Raw genomic sequence first — 20,041 nt, 5'->3', positions numbered from 1 at the left:
CAGAAAACACCACTGTTCTAGAGGTGATAAGTCACTTGCAGGTCAGTCTCACCATTTGATCTCTTCAGTTCCTCAACGTCATTTCAGTTTCAAGTTTAAATGTTCAGATCTCATTTTATAGTCTACTTTCTTGACTCTTCCTTATGCTAATAAAACCAGACATATAATTATGCTTCTATCCCAAAAGTCTTGTATGGTAAAACTATCCAGTGTGGCACCTGTTCCAAAAATTAAGACTCCAACTGAGTTCTCACTATTAATGAAATACACTTTACAAATCTTTATATAAAAAGCCTACCTGGATCAATCAGTAGCAGTATACTACAAAACTGTAACAATTCCTGTTGCCTTGTGCCAAGTGTTAGATAAGTAAGACCGGTAAACCAAAATTTGCTCCTAAATTTTCATTTCCTATTTCTGGAATGTACAAAAAGTGTTCTAAAACTCTTGCTTATGAACTTGCATGTGGTCTGCACCTGTCACAGAAGTGCACTCATTGACCTCTCTTCTGATCCAACGTGGTTTCTGCCATGTGGAGTTGTAAGTTTCTGTGTCTTGCCCAGGAATTAGGAATTACTTCCATCAGACAATACAATTAGAAAAGAAATTTCAATATTTGGAAATATCAGCTTAAATTGTCTGATTAGATATCTTTCTAATAAACAATGGAAAACACTCCTGTTTCTGTTCAGAAGGCAGAGCCTCTCAAAAGTCATTTCATGAGATGGTGGCAATTAGTCTCTTGTATCATTCAGGAAATGTGTCTCTTTTCAACTAAATATGTCGTCCAGTCAAGAAGAAAAGTGGTCTGTCCTCTTTTGCATTGGCAGTCTGGAATTCATCCCGCAGTCGGAACTGCCATTCATCTTCCAGCTCTAGCCGGACAACAGTCTGGCGAAGAGAGTTGCGGTCTTGACAAATCACACACAGGGTGGCACCTAAGCAAATGTTCAGAAGAAACCCATGTGAGTATCCCCTTTGTTCTCACATCACCCAGCTCCCACCACTCCTTAGCATGTAGAACTCCACCACTTTCACAACAGGAGTTACAAATGGGCTTGGGAGACAATTAAAACACTCATGTAAGACCAAGAAGAGCTATGTTCAGGTCCCTATTTATGAGGTCTTCTTGTGTAACTTGAGGTATCTAGTACTGATTTAGTAAAGAGGACTAACAACACATTCCCTACTCCTCAGTGTAAGGAAGGGTAAAACTGTGAGGTCTAAGGAGGTGATGATGCGTCCTATCAGGAAACAAGATAAAGCCCTAGAACCTACTGTTCTAGCCCTACTGTTTATTACTTTGTTGCGTGAAACTCTCACTCGGCAAAACACTTACACTACAAGTGAATCACCATGATGGCTGACAAAGGTCTTTGTGCTTTGCTGACCAGAAAGGGTCTAAACGTGTCCTTAAAACTAACCACAAGCTTCAGTGCTTTTCAGATTGGTAAGCTAATGTGCTAGCAAAGAAAAATCTGGTCTGTATGGCTATGGACACAGCTGAATCCAGAATGCCAAAGTAAGAAAAATCATATTTTAGTAAACAGTATCAACTGTCTTGACTGGCACACTGATACCATTTTAATTGGCATGCATGATTTCCTGGCTTCTGACAAAAGTGCAATTAGGAGGAAATTGTTACCTCTCCAGCATTCAATAATCTGAATGAGAGTTGGTGAGGTAAGTGGAAATGCCCAAGACAAAAGAAAGCTGAGAATGTAATAAAAAGAAACAAGACAGACAGTCATGTGGTGTTTAATGCTCATGTGGCTGGTTAGAAAATCAAGTAGACTGCCAAGGGAATTGGAGAAATCCCAAATCAAAGACACTTTGTGCTACCCACTATAAAAATTGTCTGGTTTATGCAAAATGAAACTGATTGATAGCCTCTGGTCACTAAAAAGAATGCAGTATAAAAGCACTGCTTTCATTTGCAGTTACTCTGATAGCCCTGTTAGAGAAAATACAGGCTGATTAAAATGTGGACTCTGCTCCAGAATGAGCATAGACACTGGCGCTAATGTAGCTTCAGTGACGTGTGCAGGTAAAGCACATTGTACCTCGATTTGCACTTTGCTAGACATACCTTCATGAAACTGCATTAACTGCAACAAAGAACACAGCAGTTCATAACAACTCTGCCTGTTTCAAGAAGGCATTTGTCAGTGTTCTTCCTCCAGTGACGGTTATAGCTGCGTATGAAACAAATGCCCAGAGTGCTAAATGCCTAAGATAGTAGCAGAACAATCCAAAAGAAGTTTGCAATGTGACTGCCTGCAATACAAATGGAAGTTGTTTGTCTGCACTGCTAGCCTCCATCACAAGGTCTACCTGGAGAAACTGGTTATTAGGGATAAATTTTAAATGAGCCAGCTTCTGTTTCGAAGGATAGTAAATAGATTTTGATGGAGGCTTGTCCATCACCAATTTTCTACCGAAAATTAGAAAACCTGCAAGAATACAATAGGTAAATGCTTCATACATAAATCTTAATTTTCAAACATAAAGTAAGGAGTTATGCATATACACTAGGCATAATGATACAGATCCAACATTCTTCCCCACTTAGAAATCTGCAGAATTTATAGCACAGTTATATACCAGTTTACTAGAGTACAGAGGCAGCATGATCAAGCATCAAAGTTGGGTGGGACGTATAAAGACAAATATGAATACATGCATATACATATATATAGATGTATATTTTCATACAAAATATTATTTTCCCGAGGTTCCCAGAAACCAGGTCATATAATTGTCTGTTAAAATTACTGCAGCTCACCTTTAAGAAAATGAAACTTCTTCAAAAAGCTAGCTACAACAAAGGAGTCACAGAGGTATAGCAGGAGACCACTGAATGTCAAACCGGAGGAACTGATATTCAGAGAGTGAGGCCGAGAACTCACGTAGCAAACTGCAATCTGATTGGGAGACGGGAGAAAAAACAATAACATTTTGCAAGCTTCTATATAAAGCTAAAGCTTGATACCAAGCTTTCAGTATTCGATTCAAATTCAGACTTGCTTTCCAACTTCAAATATTGTGATTGTCACAGTGTCTTCCTTAACATCCTTCTGCTTATTAAAAATCTACATAAAAGCACTATTCATATCTTTGTATTAGTCATTACTATTAATTACTATTATTATCATGAGGTTTAGATATGATAGGGTTTGAAAGCTGCAGTAACAGTAGCTCCCCACAACCGTAATGCTGTGACCTGCCCAGCACAGTCTATCTACACATGAGTAAATAGGATAACTGTGCAGTTGGACATGAAAATAACCCTTTAGAAATGCCTAATTTCATTTACATTACAATAAGATTACTCAAGTCAGTAGAGTTGTGCATACACACGAACACGCAAGGTTTCTTCTCGTCTAGTTTGGTTTTATGGCTACTCCCCAAATCCACTAGGAACTGGGATTATTTATAGCACTTTTTCAGGATTTATGAGTTTAAATTAAGGAAACTTCCGTGCAAGGCTTTGTTTCCAATGTGCCATTGTACTACTTAGTTGGGGCAGACCCTCATCTGGCATAAGTCAGCATGATTCAGTGGAGGAAGGTTGACCCACAGCAACTGAGACTTTGGCCCAGGATGCCTGTACTTATCCATATTCCTTCAATCCTATTGTATTGCATTCCAGCTCAGGTAACAATTCCAGAACCGAATTGAATTCATTTCACGTGCTGAATGGGTTACAGCTGAAAGGATGCAATGGATGAACACAGTAACAGTACAATGCCCTTCCACAGAGTTTGTTTTTTCCCAACATGATGGGAACATAGACCTGTAAGAGCTCAGCCAGAAAGAAAATTGAAAGGTATAGTTCAAAATGTTCTGGGAGCAGCATATATGGGAAGGTCATTACACAGCTGTTTTGGTAAAGAAGTTTAGTACACCCAGCAAGACGGAATTTCATTTAGTCAGGTGAAAAAGTAAGAGCAGTTTCTCTCTCCTGAATGCCAACACCTTAGTATCACACTTCTATCCAACCTACATTTGAGTTTAAGTATGACCTTGGCTTTAGATCCAAACTTGTCAGAGAGAGCCAACAGCTCCTGAGATATAACGTCATCTTCTCCCATTCTGACTGTTTATGTTTTGAAGTGTTTTCTAAGAGTAAGCTAGTATTTTTAAAACATTGTTGTGAATGAAATTTGATGTAGGAAGGGCCAAATGAGAAAACCCTTCTTGAAGAAAAATGTGCTCTGTGTTAATTCCAAATCTGGTATAAGTCACAGACTATGTTAATATTTAGGACAACTCTGGTATTGTTCTTCATTTATTTTACTTGAAACCTCTAATAATATCTCTACGGGACTAAGAATTTGATTTAAATCCCTGATTCTTCAAAGGCTGTGTAAGTATTATTAAGGAATGCATCAATGAACTTATCCAAAACATAGCCTATACATTTCTAGAGCTGCTTGAAGATTCTTTTGTTCAATACCTGTGGTCCTAAGTTAAGGTAACAGTCCACAGATAGCACTGGATGGCTGTAATTCTTCAGTGAGAGAGGGAAGAAGCGATGGCTGTGATACTGGAGGTATTTTTCAAGGAGCAACTGAGCAGGTGCTGCCAAGAAGGTATGCTTGCTGTCAGGAGCACAAATGTACTGAGCAGGGGAGATTGAAACTGGAGTGTCAGATACCTATGAGGAAAAAATATTTCTGGTACAGATCAGTCCTGATCAATCAAGTTGAACTTATCTAAATTTTGTTTTGTATAAAATATATCTCTACCCTACAAAACTAAGATTTATATAAGAAGAAAGTCATTCAGCCAAATATACCTGCTACCAAAAAGTTTCAGTTTCACAGAATTATGTTTATATTCATAGAGTTTTTGAGGTTTCTTCTTTGAACCCAAAGTACTCCTACATATGAAGTCATATGAAGATGAGCAATTCAATAGCTATAGTTAAAAAACTCGTAGTGAATGGTTACTTGATTCGTAAAGAGGCACTTCAGATGTTTTTTTAAATTTTAAGGGAAAATGATTAAGGAGAGGTGCATTTATGCCAAGAATATTGTGGATTTCAGAAAGAAATTTTAAAAAAACCCACAAGGCACACGTATCCCATTACTAGCAACTGGTGATGCACTAAAATACCTTAGTTCTCCTGGTTACAGGGTACAAAAAAGAAAGACAGAAATTTAACAACAATGAAACAGAGGTCTCAGTTCCTACCTTAGACTTAATGTGGAAGGATCTCTGTCCTCCTACTGCAATTTGCTTTTTCATGACACTGAAGTGATTGAAGCGACAGATGAGAAGGCCAGCACTGTGGACGCGCAAGTTGAAGTCAACATCATCACATGTAAATCTGGAAAGAATAAAATCGTAGCAGTTCAGAGGGATGTTTCTCATCACACACTAACAAGTGCAAGCACTCAGGGTCTTTGATCAGCACCATAGAAAGGACAGGTGTCAAACATACTGACCCTGCACCAGCACCTATCAGTCAGGGAAAGAGACTTCAGCTTTGTAGTAATAAACGAGGCCAGAATGAGTTCAAGAGGGAGGGAACCATGCAGGGAGGGAAAGGACCAGAAACAGAAGTGGAAGGAGAAAGGTAGTAAATTGCCAGAGAAAAGACCTAGGAGTTAGAAGAGTTTCTTTGTCTTTTACTACAATAATGCAGTCATTGAAAATAGCTATACATGTTACTACCCCAAATAAGGTCAAGAAAATTAATTCCTTTGATTTCCAAGGAAATGGATGAGGCCCTACATTTGATTTGTCAAATGCAGAGATCTCTGACTCTCATTTTTCCTTTAGAATATGAATATCCAGTACATTTTTCAATGTTCCTGTACAGAAATAATGTCATTTTACATTAGAGACAAAAACTAATCAAAGACAAGGAGTCTTTTCTTAATACAACAAAACTGCTGAGACATAGGAATAAATTAAGCACAATGAAGCCAAACATCCCTGAGCTAAATTTGACTCATTTTAAAAATAAGATCTAACAGAATAAAAAGTAAACTTCTAAAGCTGACCAAATTCAAATACTTTGGCCTTTGGAAAATTCAGACTCAGTTCTCCATTTTGAATTTAAATATTACACAGCAAGCAGGATGATGTGCAGAACCGTTAGACTCACATCCTGGGCTTGGATTTAAGAGAGCTGAGCAATTACTGCAACAGTCGACATAGTGAGAAATATGGCATTTAATTATAGGTTTTTAAAATCTTGCCTTTGATCTTAGTGATATCTACATGGATATTTGGTATACCTGACTGTCAGTGTCTCTGTGTTTCAAAATGTACCTTTTTCCTTGCCAGCCCAGGCTTGGAATGTCATACAATACTTCAGGCTCAAGAGCGCCCACACAGAGGATTATGGTGAGCCATGCATGGTTTAAAGACATAGGCAGGAAATGGGTGGTGCCGTAGGGCATTCCTGACATTGTAACACTGCTGCCTGTACTCATATCATTTTGCTTTATTGTTGTTCACTTCATTAGGCCTTCATAATGCTTCATAAGGTAATACAGTTAGACAGCTGGGAGCACAGTTCTGTACTAGGAGGTGAATAGGAGCAAGTTTAAAATATTCTTTTAAAGTGCCAAGCTCATGACGATAGAAATTTAGGTCATCTGTTTATCCACAGGATCATGAAAGCCGAACTGCTTCCTTGCAGTTATAAGTAAACTTGGACTTCAGAAGACATCTTCCTGAGATAGGAGAGTTCTTCTGTGAAGTACAGTGACTAATATTCAGTTATCACGTCTAGGTGCGTAGAGCCACTTTATATTACCTGGGATATCCCACCTAGCTTACAGAAAAACACATGTAGAATTCATGTCGTACCTGTCCGCCCCATATGGACGTCTTGCATATTCTGAGGTGCCTAAAGGCTGGCTTTAGACAAGTGAATCCTACCTCTAGTGATATCTACTTCATTCTGTTGTAATAAATGCTTGTCCTTCAGAAATGAGTCCAAACCCACAGTTTATTTCACATACATGAGTGAAATTCTGTGAGATGATGTACCTAGTGAATACAGGTCTGGTAACTGTGGTGATACTGTGTATGGCAATATTATAATCTGATATATCCTGTGTGACACAATAAATGGAAAAATGGGATTTCCGAGACAGCTCCATGTGAGAAAAAAACAGCAATGTTAACGAGGTTTATTTATTCCTTTCTTCTGATTGTCCTGATGAGCACACATGCAGTGTGCTCCAGTGTTGTGCTCTCAGTGTAGAAAGCCCAGCTATACCTCAATTCCATGTCAGAACAAGACTTGCTTATACGCCATTCACCCATACACCCCCGTTTCCTTTGGAAGGCAGTGCCGGTAAGCAGGCAGGAGGGGAAGTACTGTGTTTACCAAAAGGCCACTAGGACTAGACAACTGGAGGACCAACACTGCAAGGCACACTGCTGAGTGTGCCTACCCTGTAATTCAAATATGACCGTTTTATTCGGAACTACAGAAATTAATGTATTTTTCCAGCTGCTGGCAGTTTGGGAAGGATTTGAACCATCAGTAAGAAAAGAAAATCTGTCTGCATCCCATTAACAACCTCCCCAAAAATCAACAAGAACTTTTGTAAAACTTCCTTTATGTGGTTCTTATCTCTATTGAATGATGCTACTGATTCACTTACCTGTTCTGATTATACTGCACATTCTGTGTGAGATCGACATTCAGCATAATGAAATCATGCACATGGCAGCAGGAGAATGGTTCCTTGATCTCAGCACCGTTTGTTTTACTGGACCATTTCCTCATCCCAATTAAGGCATAGTGAGTGACATTGGGAGTTGCTTCAATATGTTGTAGAATTTGCTTCAAGGAAACATTCCTTTCAGTCCATGTATAGTCACTATAGTAATTATGAAACTGTGTCAGTTTTAAAGTATATAAAGAATATTCAGAATCTCCTTCAACTGAAGAGCAATTCTTAACAGGCAAAAGTAGTTATGAGTATCAGGCAGATAACTTCAGTGTTGTCTCACTTTACTGCAACTTTTTGTCTCTCACTCCAATCAAAAATTAAAATTATCTAGGGCTTATGTGGTGGGGACTGGTGTAACAGATCTGAAACTTAGTCTGGATCTTTCAAAATATTCACTCAGATATGTAAACTTTTAAAGTTACCTGGATAACGTTCCAAATGACTCTGGAAGGGTTGCTGACTTTGTGCCATAATTTAAGTGCAAAGTGTAATATCCTCTTAGCCCACCCCTAGAGTCCATAAATCTCAGTTTTCACTGAGTTTAGTTCTCTTTGAAGGTCTGCTGTAAATCCTACATAGCACCATTCTGGGAATAGATAAAAATATCTAGCACAAACAATGTTCTAAAATAATTAAAACAAAAATAGTTGTTGGGGGATTTGGGGAGCTAATAAAGGACCCACACAGACTGGGACTGACAAAAGAGCCAGAGGAAATCAACTGCACAATTTGCATAGAAATGTCTTTTAGCTTCCTTAGAAAAATCCTGTTAAAAATGTACATGTGAATGTTCATGCTTGTCCAGTGTATCAGGGATTGTGTGAAATCTGCAGTCCCAGTAGCTCTAGTTTCAACCAGAATCAAGCTATACAGCAAAGGCTGCAGGGCACTTAAATCCTCAGGAGACAGGAATGAAAAATGGGCACTAAACTATGTGCTATGTGAAGGCAGATACCTAGGGAAAAGATTTCTTTCATTAAGCAAATATTATTCTCTACTTGTACAGGGTAAAAGTTGGAGTATATCAAATGTAATTTCAAAACTGATGTGAAGTGAAAGGTTAAAAGAGGTGAGCTGAAAAAGCATATATTACTCTATTTACCTTTCCCTGTCTCCTGAACAATCAACTTCTACTGAATTCCACATAACACAAGAGTCATCTGAAATGACAATGAAAGGCCAGATATCCTGGGGTTTTATCCCCAGCTCCTCCTGTCGATTTCGTTCAAGCTCCAAGTTATGATAGGACAACTCTTTTATCAAGAAGTGTGCAGCACCTGAAACCAAGGATATAAACCATCAGATTAAAAGTAGGGGCAGAAATTGTTTGCTTTTAACTTGGAAGCCTTTTGAACTGAGTATTTCTGCAGACCAACCAGGTATGAATCTCTCTGAAGATTTTAACACCCTAACCCTCCCCAGAGCCAACTTACTTTGTAACTTATAGGACCCCACGGGGAAGCACAGAAAATGAAGCCTGACTTCTGTGGTAAAGATTTGCTGGTGTCTTAAGGGTTTAGCAACTGATTCTTTTAACCTGACAGATATTTGGATCCACTAGTATCTCTTAGTGCAAACATCTAGAGATGTTGATTGACTAGCTGAATGACACGGGAACAATTTCCCCTGACGATCTACTTTGAATGTTTGCCACTACTGCTGTCTGTAAGTTGTTCCAGCAGTAAAGGCAAGGTGCTAAATATTTCACAGATAATGTATTAACAGAACCTACCTAGGAGATGTACCTAATCAGTGTATCACTGCCTATGCAAACAGTACATAAGCTATTTTCACAGGGAAACAGAGTAGGTAACTGAGTTAACACCCTCAGCTCCCTTTAAAAGCAATAGAGAGGAGTAAGTATTTCCAGGGTGCAATTCATCTAGCTTGTTTTAAGTGACCTGGATTAAGTGAATTGCATCTCTGACTGACACATTGTCTTCTGACTGACACATTGTCTTCAAAGAGAATGCAGATCACCAGATCAGATATGCTAGCTACAACGTGCGTGCGTGCCTACATGTCACTGCTGAGTAACACCTCAAGGGCCCAAGTCGTGTGTCCCCATTTGTTAGAACTTTTTGTTACGCTTACCGACTCCTGCACCGTTGAAAATGCTTGGAAGAACAAGCATGATGTGGTTGGGCCAATACTTCTTATATATGGCCATTTCGTATTCCTTGACAACTAAAACATGCAAGTGACTGGCTCCATCCATTGCATGATATAAATTGAAAAGTCCATGTTCATGACGACCAGTGGTGGGAGTAAAAGTGGGGCTTTTTATGTAATCTTCACTCTGTAAATAAAAAGAAGTGTGAGTTGCTGTACTAAGCTGGAGGATGTTTAAACAAAGAGTACCAGATGTTTCAGGAGAGTAAATCAAATTCACTGACACTGGACAAACTGCAACATTTTAAATCCACTTAATAGGAAAATAAGCAAATTTTAAAAGAGTTAGGAAAAAGAAAACTCTATCACTTAGATTATTTGACTGGTGAGAGTGTGGTGGACTGGATGGGACTGCTAGATCTGGAAAAGTATTTAGGACTATATGACTCAATATGATAAGAAATATTTTACTCCAAAACTGCAGTATAGCCTTTCTGACTGGCTGTCACCTGATCTTGAATGCACTGAAACTCACTAGGTGCTTCCAAGTTTGATAGTACAGCTTCTGAAAGCCCTGTTTCTTCAGACGTCCAGGACTGCTCCAGTCTGGGCAGTAGATTTTAGCCTGGTTCCTACTAAGGTCATTAAGGACCCAAAATGAAAGTGTGCCTCTTTGCAGAGACTCTCCAAAACCCTCACAATTAAGCACTCTGGATTTAAAACTGCAAAAGCACAAAATGCTGGATTTGGTGCCAGTGGGGTTCACAAAAGGGAATTTAGAGTGGATCAAGAAAAATATTTTATAATGCTTTAATAATCTAGCTTTCTGTTCCACAGCACTTTTCAAGCTTGCAGCAAGGTTGCAGGCACCATTTTGGAGCAAGCGAACAGAAAAACAAGCAAAGGAAGAATAAATGGTTTTGGCAAAGCCTCAGAGCAGGTGAGGGTCAGAAGTGTGAAAAGAATCCATAGGGACCCAGTGCACAGTTCTGACTGTGCAGCCAAGCACAAGTTTACTGGGTGAGGAAGAGCAGGAGGTTTCATCCTCACATTGCACCATTGCTGCTATGTTGCTGCTTCCCATTTCAAACTTGAACTGGACATAAAAGTCCAAACTGAAGGGTGGTATTATTTATTATTGTTTACTGGCAGCAGCTTATTTTCTCCAGGATAGAAGTGCTACTGCTTACTACTGTCCACAAATTGCTTCACTACTCCGAGCAGTGTGGCCTGAGCAAGACACAGTGTCATCTTAGACATGGATATTAGGAGCCACTGTGAAGGCCGCGTCTTTGAGGCTCTGAGGCAGAGTTTGCGTAGCCTGTTGGATGACCTTACAAAGTGTTTTCTACAAGCGTGATGTGATTCTTTGGACAGTCTTGAAGCCATGATAAAGATTCTTTGAAAGCTTTTTTTTCAGATGAAAGCAATGGAGCATTTATGCAGAATAAGACAGGATAATCCACTGCCTTCCTCTACAGTAAAAAATTGCTTCCTCATAGTAACTGTATAATAAACAAAACCATGTCTCTGAGGCTCATGGCTGAAACCGTTCTCACTTTAACATCTTAAACCAGTAACCAGAGAACCTTTTGCCCCAGATAAGGGTGTTTATACCAAAGGCTTGACAGTTTTTCTTCATGTCTCCCTTTCTGGGAGAAAACACAAGCTTAGTATCAGGACATCTTCATTATCTCTTGACAGCAGGACCAGAAGTGTAAAGAATCCTGATTGAACAAATTGTAAAACTGGTAGCGTCTCTCTGCCATATATGGCCATAAATATAATTATCCATCTACCTTATCTGTGACTAGTGGTAGCCTCATGCTTTCCAATTGTCTTCCTGGTTGACTAAAGACAAAATGATGCTCCTTTGATTTTGGAATGATAAAATGCAGCTGGATTTCTTCTCCTAGCATAGAATAGGAAAAGGCAAATGCATGCAGAGTGGACTCATAAAGCTGAGGATGGGGAAAAAAACAGGATAATTCCAGTGGTTAGAGTCAAACTACGAAGTCTCAGTGTAGTTAATACACATTTATAACATTACCAAATGGATTACAATCACTTTCTATATTGCATTAGATTTTACCTCATGATTCATTAGGTGTTAAGCAATGCTCCCTAGGCTTGAGCATACACTAAAAAAATATAAAGTAAACTCTTCCCTCTTTTGAAACCATTGTTTCAGCTTCATCTTGCAGGTGGTACCAACATTTACAGGCTACTCTCGGCTTTCAGAAATACTGACAAATAAAAACCAATATTTGCATTGCTAATACCTTCTTCCTCACATTATAATAGGCAGGAAGTTGGAGGGTTACTCTAAGTCATAACAGTCTGCATGCCTCTTCTAGACAGCTCGATGCTGGACTACTCCTACATCAGCATCTTTTTGCCATTGCTCAGGTGACAATGTAAGCAAGTCCCAGTGGGAAAAGTTTACCAGGAAAGTTGTTTTAACTGGTACTATACATGTAGAATGCAGATTACAGCACTGAATAAGCTACCGTAATTGAGGCAAGAATCAGTCCTCTGATGTCCCCAAACCTGCAGTCTGGTCAAGGCAGGCAAACCTCAAGAAATAACAAACTCTGTAAATCAGCTGTTTTTAACATACATGCAACTTCTAAGTCAATTAAAATACAGTGAATGTACACAAAACTATTTGGGTTGTGTCTGCTTCAGCTTCTGATCTGCAGAGTAATATCTGGAAGACTTTACCTGGTACCTGGGATTGAAACCCATATACTGATGACACTGTTCACAGTGATGGTAGGTGTTATATGCTGCATACTTGGACAATCTCATCCTAGTTGTTTGACGGCGTGTATACATATCCTCCTGTCTCCTGCTCATTGATCTGTCTATTAAAAAAAGAAACAACCTAAATAACATATGTTCAAAGACAGAATATATTCCCTTCTGACAAACTGTTTCTGTCACTGTAATTAACTGCCCACTGTAGGAAAGGATCAGGTTCAAGACCATCTAAGGAATCCGAAGGTGAACAAGTCCATGGGACCTGATGTGATGGATCCGTGGGTCCTGAGGAAACTGGCAGCCGAAGGGGCTACACCACTATCCATGATATTGGAGAAGTTGTGGCAGTCTGGTGAAGTTGCTGATGACTGGTAAAGGGAAGACATAACCCCCATTTTTAAAAAGTGAAAGAAAGAAGACCCAGGGAACTACAGGCCAGTCAGTCTCACCTCAGTGCCCGACAAGATCATGGAGCAAATCCTCGTGGAAACTGTGCTAAGGCAGAGGGAAAATAAGGACATGATTTGTGACAGCCAATGTGGCTTCACTAAGGGCAAATTGTGCCTGACAAATTTGGTGGCCTTCTACGATAGGGTTACAGCCTTGGGGGTAGGGGAAGAGCAACTGATGCATCTACCTGGACTTGTGCAAAGCATTCGACACTGTCCCACACAACATCCTTGTCTCTGAACTGGAGAGACATGGATTTGATGGATGGACCACTCAGTGGATAAGGAGTTGGCTGGATGGTTGCACTGATCTCAGGGGTCTATTCCAACCTAATGATTCTATGATTCTATGCTCAATGGCTCGATGTCTGAGTGGAGACCAGTGACGAGTCACATTCCTCAGGGGTTGGTATTGGGACTGGTGCTATCTTTGTCCATGACATGGACAGTGGGATTGAGTGCACCCTCAGCAAGTTTGCCAATAACGCCAGCTGAGTGGTGTGGCTGACACCCTGGAGGGAAGGAATGCCATCCAGAGGGATGTTGACAGTCCAGAGAGGTGGCCCCGTGCCAGCCTCATGAAGCACAACAAGGGCAAGTGCAAGGGGCGACGCCAAGTGCAGATACAGGCTGGGCAACGAGTGATAGAGAGCAGCCCTGCAGAGGAGTTAGGGCTAGTGGTGGATGAAAAACTGAATATGAGCCAGCAACCTGCACTTGCAGCCCAGAAAGCCAATCATAACCTGGGCTGCATCAAGAGAAGCATGGCCAGCAGGCCGAGGGAGGTGATTCTCCCCCTGTACTCCACTCTGGTGAGACCCCACCTGAAGTACTGCATTCAGCTCTGGGGCCCCCAGAATAAGAAAGACATGGACCTGCTCGAGTGGCTCCAGAGGAGGGCCACAAAGATGATGAGGGGGCTGGAGCACCTCCCCAGTGAGAGAATTTGGGTTGTTTAGCCTGGAGGAGAGAAGGCTCTGGGGAGACCTTATAGCGACCTTCCAGTGCTTCAAGGAGGCCTACAGGAAAGGTGGGGAGGGACTCTTTATCAGGTAGGGTAGTAGTGACAGGATGAGGGGTAATGGTTTCAAATTGATAGAGGATGGATTTAAATTAGATCTTAGGGAGAAGCTCTTCACTACAAGTGTGGTGAGGCACTGGAACAGGTTGCCCAGGGAAGCCATGGCTGCCCCCTCCCTGGCAGTGTTCAAGGCCAGGTTGGATGGGGCTTGGAGCAACCTGGTCTAGTGTCCCTGCCCATGCCAGGGGGTTAGAACTAGATGGTCTTTAAGGTCCCTTCCCACCCAAACCATCCTATGATTCTTTGATTCTATGATTCTAATTAGCTTCTAGGACAAAGGCAAGATTAAACAAATGCAAACCAAACTATGAATTAATTCTGAGCACAGTGTATTTTATAAACTATTCTGCACAGCAAAGAGGACTACAAAGAAGTATCTACAAATCCATGATCATGATAATTCTGTACAGATTTCACATAAGGCTGAAGTGTAAGCAAAGCCAGATTATTTAAAATGTTATTGTTGCTGTTATTATTATTGTTTGCATGCTTGCAAAAGTAATGAATAGTAAAATAGAATCTTACGACAGACGTTTGCCATCCTGTGACAGACACCACAGTAGTTTATGTGAAATTAACTTGGCAAATTTAGTGATGTTGCTCTTTAGCAAATATCCACATTTTAAAAAAGGGTCTCCTTTGTGTGAGACTAAAAGAAGATGAGATCTCAGTTCTGCTGAAAAGGGCTTCTGTTGTGTTATCTGGCCAAACCTTTCACTCAGATTTTCAGCCTCAGATCAGGTTGTTCAAGGTTGTTTCTTGTCCTGTCAAGTTTTGAAAATCACTAAGAATGGAGTTTCCGCAGTCTCTCTGGGCAACCTGATCCATGGTTTGATGACTTTTATTCAAGAAATAATTTTTCATACTATCTAATTGCAATTTCCCATGTTGCAACTTGTGTCTGTTGTCTCTTGTCCTTACACTGTGTATCTATAATAGTTTGTGTCTATAAGTTTCCATAAGGAAGTTGAAGACAGCAATCAGATGTCCCTGCTAGACTTCTATAGATCAAACTAACCCAATTCTCTTCTATTTTCTATGTATGTCATGTGCTTCAAGCCTCTATCCATCTTGGTGGCTACCCACTAGACTCACTTCTGTATGTCAATGTCTGTCTTGTACTGGGAAGCCAAAAACTTGACAGAATCTGCCAGATGTGGTCTTACAGGTGCCATGCATAGAATAACCACTTCCCTTAACCTGCTTGCTAGATTTTTAGTAAGCCATTGACCCATGAAGAACTGGTGACTCATGTGCAAATTGTTGACTGCCAGGATCATCGGGTCACCTTCCTCATATTTGCTGTCTCTCCAGCTGGCCCCAAGCTTTTACAGCTGCAAAAAATTATTCACTCCCAAGTGCAAGATCTTGCATTTACCTTTGTTGAACTATATGTGCTTCCTGAGGTTCCCTCCTGGAGGTTCCATTTCTCCAGCCTGTCAAGGTCTTTCTGAGTGGCAGTGCTACCTTCCTGCATATTGACTGCTCCCCCAGTTTGGTACCATCCATGAACTTGTTGACATTGCATTCTGTCCCTTGGAACAGATTATTAATGGCACTCAAACAGCATTTGCCTCACTATCAGTTTCTGAGTATTGTTATGCATACCCAGCTGCCAGTCGGATTTGTGCCACTCATCACATTTTGAGTTCAGTGGTCCAGCCAATTTCCCACCTGCTTTACAATCCACCTACCCAAACCGTCTCTGTCCAGTTTTGGCTATATGGATAGCACAGAAGACAGTGACAAAAGCCTTGCGGAAGTCAACATAAACCCACTACTTCTCCTTTGTCCATAGTGCCAGTCGTCTCATCATAAAACGCAATCATGTTTACCAATCACGATCTGCCTATGATAGATCCATTCTAGCTGCTCCAAATCACTTTCCTGTCCTTCATGGGCCTGGACATGGCTTACAGGAGAGTTTGTTCCATAATTGTTTTGAGGACTGAGGGTAGGCTGCCTAGGCTGTAATTGCTTCGATCCTCCTTCTGTCCTGTAGAGGAAGGGCATGGCAGTTTCCTTTTTTCAGCCATCAAGAAGCTCCACCAATTGTCATTACCTTGACTGTAGCCTCACAATGATGTTGGCCAGCTCCCTCAGCATGCCTGGATACATCCTACCCAGTCCTATGGGTCTGTGTACGTCCAGCTGGCTAATTCAGAGAACTAGAACTAATTCACACTTCTCACACTTTTCAAACCTAAACCAAAACTTAAAAATAAACCTATGAATATTTTTAAGTGCATAAATAACTTTACCCACATAAATCACTTCATTGCTACAGAGCAGGACAATGCTACTACATAAAAACATTCAAATACACAAACGTATTGTGGAATCAGAGCTTTTTTAATGAAAGACTACCTATACAATATTCCATAAAACATTTATAAGCTCATACTCTGGTGTGTCATCTGGTGAACTTCAAGTTTTTTCAGTCTTACTTAGTCAAGTGCAATTTTCATAATTTCACTCTGTTTAAAAGTTTAACAGGATTCTCATGTTAAATACAAATAAATATATATGTGTACCAATCCAGATTTTTCAAATTCTAACCTTCACTGTTCACAGTCTGAAGCTTTGAACAAATCAAACTTGCATCTTCATATTTCGGGTCATGGATAGTGTAGTCAAAAGACATCTTCTTAAATGTCTGCAAATCTGGCCACATATCACCAGGCTGATGGTAGTATTGATCAGATTCTTCTTTTATGTCTATGATATTATTGAAAAATAAGAATTCATGTAATTACATTTTTTAAAAGCTCTTTATATTGCTATAGATGGTTTTGCTGTGTCTATTATTCCTGCATCATTTTTGCTTTCATCATTCTGAGGAAACAATATTATCTTGCATCAAGAGGAGCACGTTTGAACAGATATACCTCATACCTTTATGCAATTCTGGCTTTTAAACCTTTGTTATCAATTTAAGACCTTGTAATCTTATGCAAGCAGTTGGTGGGATGATGATGAAAACACTGTCAAGGGTCTGGTAAGGCTGATCTACCTGCATCCAAGCTTTTGGAATCTTTCCACTGACCACCACATTTGTGAAGTCGGTTGAGGAAAGACATGTTATTCTCACTGAGGAAAACAAGCTCTTTTAAAGCTTCAGAAATTACAGTATTAAGTACAGTGCAGAGTTAAAGTCAAATGCCTCTTCCAGTGTTAAGGTCAGAGTAATCAAAGATTACTCTGGGTATGAGAAAAATAGTAAATGGTATTGATGTGATGTGTAGTAAAATCATGCTTTTTTCTGACATGGGCTAACTGACATAAAACCCCAAATGTACACAAGTCCTTACAAAATACTTTTCTACCTTTGTCAAGAGGCTGAAAGATCTGACAAGAGTGAAAAGGACAGTAGTGAGTTCAGTCTGGGGGTCAGCTGACAGCTACTGTAAAGAAATGTAACTCCGTGTCTATAAGCATAGACTAAATGATTATTGAGAAAAGGTCAGTCACTGTCTTTTAGTACCCAAAGTAAATATGAAACTTAGGTGGAATTAGTCAGATGGTGAGATTATCTTCATGCCCTGACTGTAAGTGACCTCTAAAATCCTGCCTAAAATACAGAGGATTGCTTGCACAAACCTGTCTCCTAGCAGACTGGTCACCTTCTCGGCAGGTTTTGCCATAAGCTTTGGGGGATAGCTGCCTCTTTCTCAAGCACAGCTCAGTGTGGAGGAAGACTCCTGGGTACTGCCTCAAAAAGCACTCAGAGAAAACAGCTGAGGCACAGTCCCACAGACTGAACAGCTTCCAGCCAGGGAGTGACAGAGGCAGCTAGCAGGCAGGTAGCACCCACCTGAGACTCTCCAAGGCTGATTGTGGGCATGCTTTTAGTGAAGAATTAGAGATATCCCATAAAATATCACCCATATTTTTCTATGTAATCCAGCCCTTAATTACTGAGGCTGTGTCAGAAATACATCTGGAAACACAGGGGAGTAATACACTGTAAACAAAGGAAGTTTGGACTAAAATTAGTCATTAGAGAGCAGGAACTCTTTTCCTCCCTCATGTAGTCTTACGTACTTAGAAAATATGACGTTGCTTCTTATGGTATAAATCTGCTAGAATTTCACTGATCCTTTTTATGTCCTTTACTACAAAAGTTCATCCCAATTTTAAACTCAAAACCAATGTCTGGATATAATTTAATATACATAAATGCTATTGATTACTTCCCAAGAAAAACAGAGATATGTAGTTTTCTCACTGAGGGAAAGGCTAAACTCCAAATGATGAGTAAAATAATAAAATATTCTTAAGCATCAGTTGAAGTTGACACAAAAATTTTCTTAAAATATTTCAATAATGTAAATGAACTGCAAAGGTGAATGGCATAGGACATACAGACAACTACTCTTCAATTTAACATAACTATTTTCTACAGTTTCCATAAGCAAATATTTTTACATCAAGAACTTACTAATGTTGATTTCTTCTTCATCATAAACATCCACTTCTGTCAGTCTAATCAGCATTCGGGACAAAATACTGAGGAACTGCAGATAGGCACCTGTCTTTCCTATCTGTAAATATATAAATGAGAAAATACAGAAGTAAACTTTCATTTTTCAACATGTTATTTTTCCATATATCTGGAAATTGCAGCTGCAGTGAAACAGAATATCAATATTCAGCACTTGCATATCCTGTATTTGCATAATCCCTGGCATAATTGAAATGCTTAAAATGCTCAACAGTTTTGTTCTCTCTATGCAGGAACGTAGTTTGGAAAATGAATTTTATATCACAGATCTAATTACAGGCTCACAGATGAGAATTTTCTCTCCTGATGTTATAGTTTCTACATAGGCAGTGAACTTCTAAAAATCCATACAAGCTCGTAAAATGTTCCCCAAAAAATCCTCAAACTGCAAGATAACTAAAGAATTACCTCAACGCTTTCATATTTGCGTAATTTACCAGTACACTGACAGCCATTGAAGTAAACTGACTACCCTGAAGAGAAAAGTGGTATACATCTGTACGAGAACTTGTGCAGGCCACTTCCACTCCTGGAGGACACGGTATCGGTAACAATGTGTTCTTCCACCTCTGTGCTGAAAATATATAATTTCCCTTCCACTGTATTAAAATTACCTTTTAAAAGTCCATTTTAAAATTATCTTGATATTATAACTTTTTCTTTTCTTTTTTACCCCACCAACACACTATCTACATTTTCTCTTCATTATGCCAGATAGTATTGCTGCCCTTTTCTAGTTTTTTCAGCTGAAAGGTATAAGCCACAGCCAATGATTCACTCAATGAATTGTTCTGTGTCTTCCACATAAATTTTGTTGATGATAACAGCAAGTAAATAATGCCATATCTAAGCAGACATCTTTACAAACCATTACAGTGAACAGGAGGCAGTGCACAATGGGTTTCAATGACAAAAAAGAAATCAGCAAGCTCATGTCACTCTCACAGGAGAATGAACACGTCATGATTTTGTGTGTGTATGTAGAGTTCAGCCTCAGAATGGCACTGATGTCCAGCTGACAACCTAAGACTAATGCCACACCTGTACAGGGGAGGTTAACATGCAATGCAGATCAGCTATGACACATTCTGCTGCAACTGTCTGATTTCACAAAGTGGTGTCAGATTTTGCATCAAGCCTGTATTACTACTGAATTGAAAACCCAGCTTCACTGCCATTACCGATGGACATGTCAGAAGCATACGGTGTTGAATTACTAAATATAGTATTGAATCTACTACTTTCCATATATGTCAAGTGAAATTTTTGTTTTCTCTCAACATTTGAGAAAGGGAGGCTTTGAAGCTGAAGCAAGAGCAGGTAAGCATTTGTTTTCGTCAAATTTCAATACCTGTTGTTCTTAATAAATCAGACTGCAGTTTAAACTGTTGCTTGCCAAGGGTGGAAAAGGGTATTGTCACCCCTG

General features: G+C 39.8%; 1 protein-coding gene across 2 annotated transcripts in view; it reads right to left on the bottom strand.

Moving 5' to 3' along the window:
* Nucleotides 1-774: 774 nt before the first annotated feature.
* Nucleotides 775-20,041, bottom strand: part of GREB1 (growth regulating estrogen receptor binding 1) — a 60,332-nt gene continuing 41,065 nt past the window's right edge. For both annotated transcript variants that reach the window (XM_086461585.1, XM_086461586.1), the window contains exons 22-32: nucleotides 18,553-18,655; nucleotides 16,671-16,829; nucleotides 12,543-12,685; nucleotides 11,618-11,779; nucleotides 9,801-10,005; nucleotides 8,809-8,983; nucleotides 7,635-7,853; nucleotides 5,200-5,335; nucleotides 4,460-4,660; nucleotides 2,786-2,924; nucleotides 775-938 (exon numbers count right to left, since the gene is read on the bottom strand). In XM_086461585.1, coding sequence (XP_086317711.1) covers nucleotides 775-938; nucleotides 2,786-2,924; nucleotides 4,460-4,660; nucleotides 5,200-5,335; nucleotides 7,635-7,853; nucleotides 8,809-8,983; nucleotides 9,801-10,005; nucleotides 11,618-11,779; nucleotides 12,543-12,685; nucleotides 16,671-16,829; nucleotides 18,553-18,655 — 1,806 coding nt within the window. The remainder of the gene's footprint in view (nucleotides 939-2,785; nucleotides 2,925-4,459; nucleotides 4,661-5,199; nucleotides 5,336-7,634; nucleotides 7,854-8,808; nucleotides 8,984-9,800; nucleotides 10,006-11,617; nucleotides 11,780-12,542; nucleotides 12,686-16,670; nucleotides 16,830-18,552; nucleotides 18,656-20,041) is intronic.

This window comes from Leptosomus discolor, chromosome 2 (assembly GCF_034619465.1).
Source record: "Leptosomus discolor isolate bLepDis1 chromosome 2, bLepDis1.hap2, whole genome shotgun sequence".
NCBI classification, from domain to species: domain Eukaryota; kingdom Metazoa; phylum Chordata; class Aves; order Leptosomiformes; family Leptosomidae; genus Leptosomus; species Leptosomus discolor.
The sequence above is the reverse complement of the archived record's forward strand: the minus strand, read 5'-3'. Positions and strand labels throughout refer to the sequence as shown.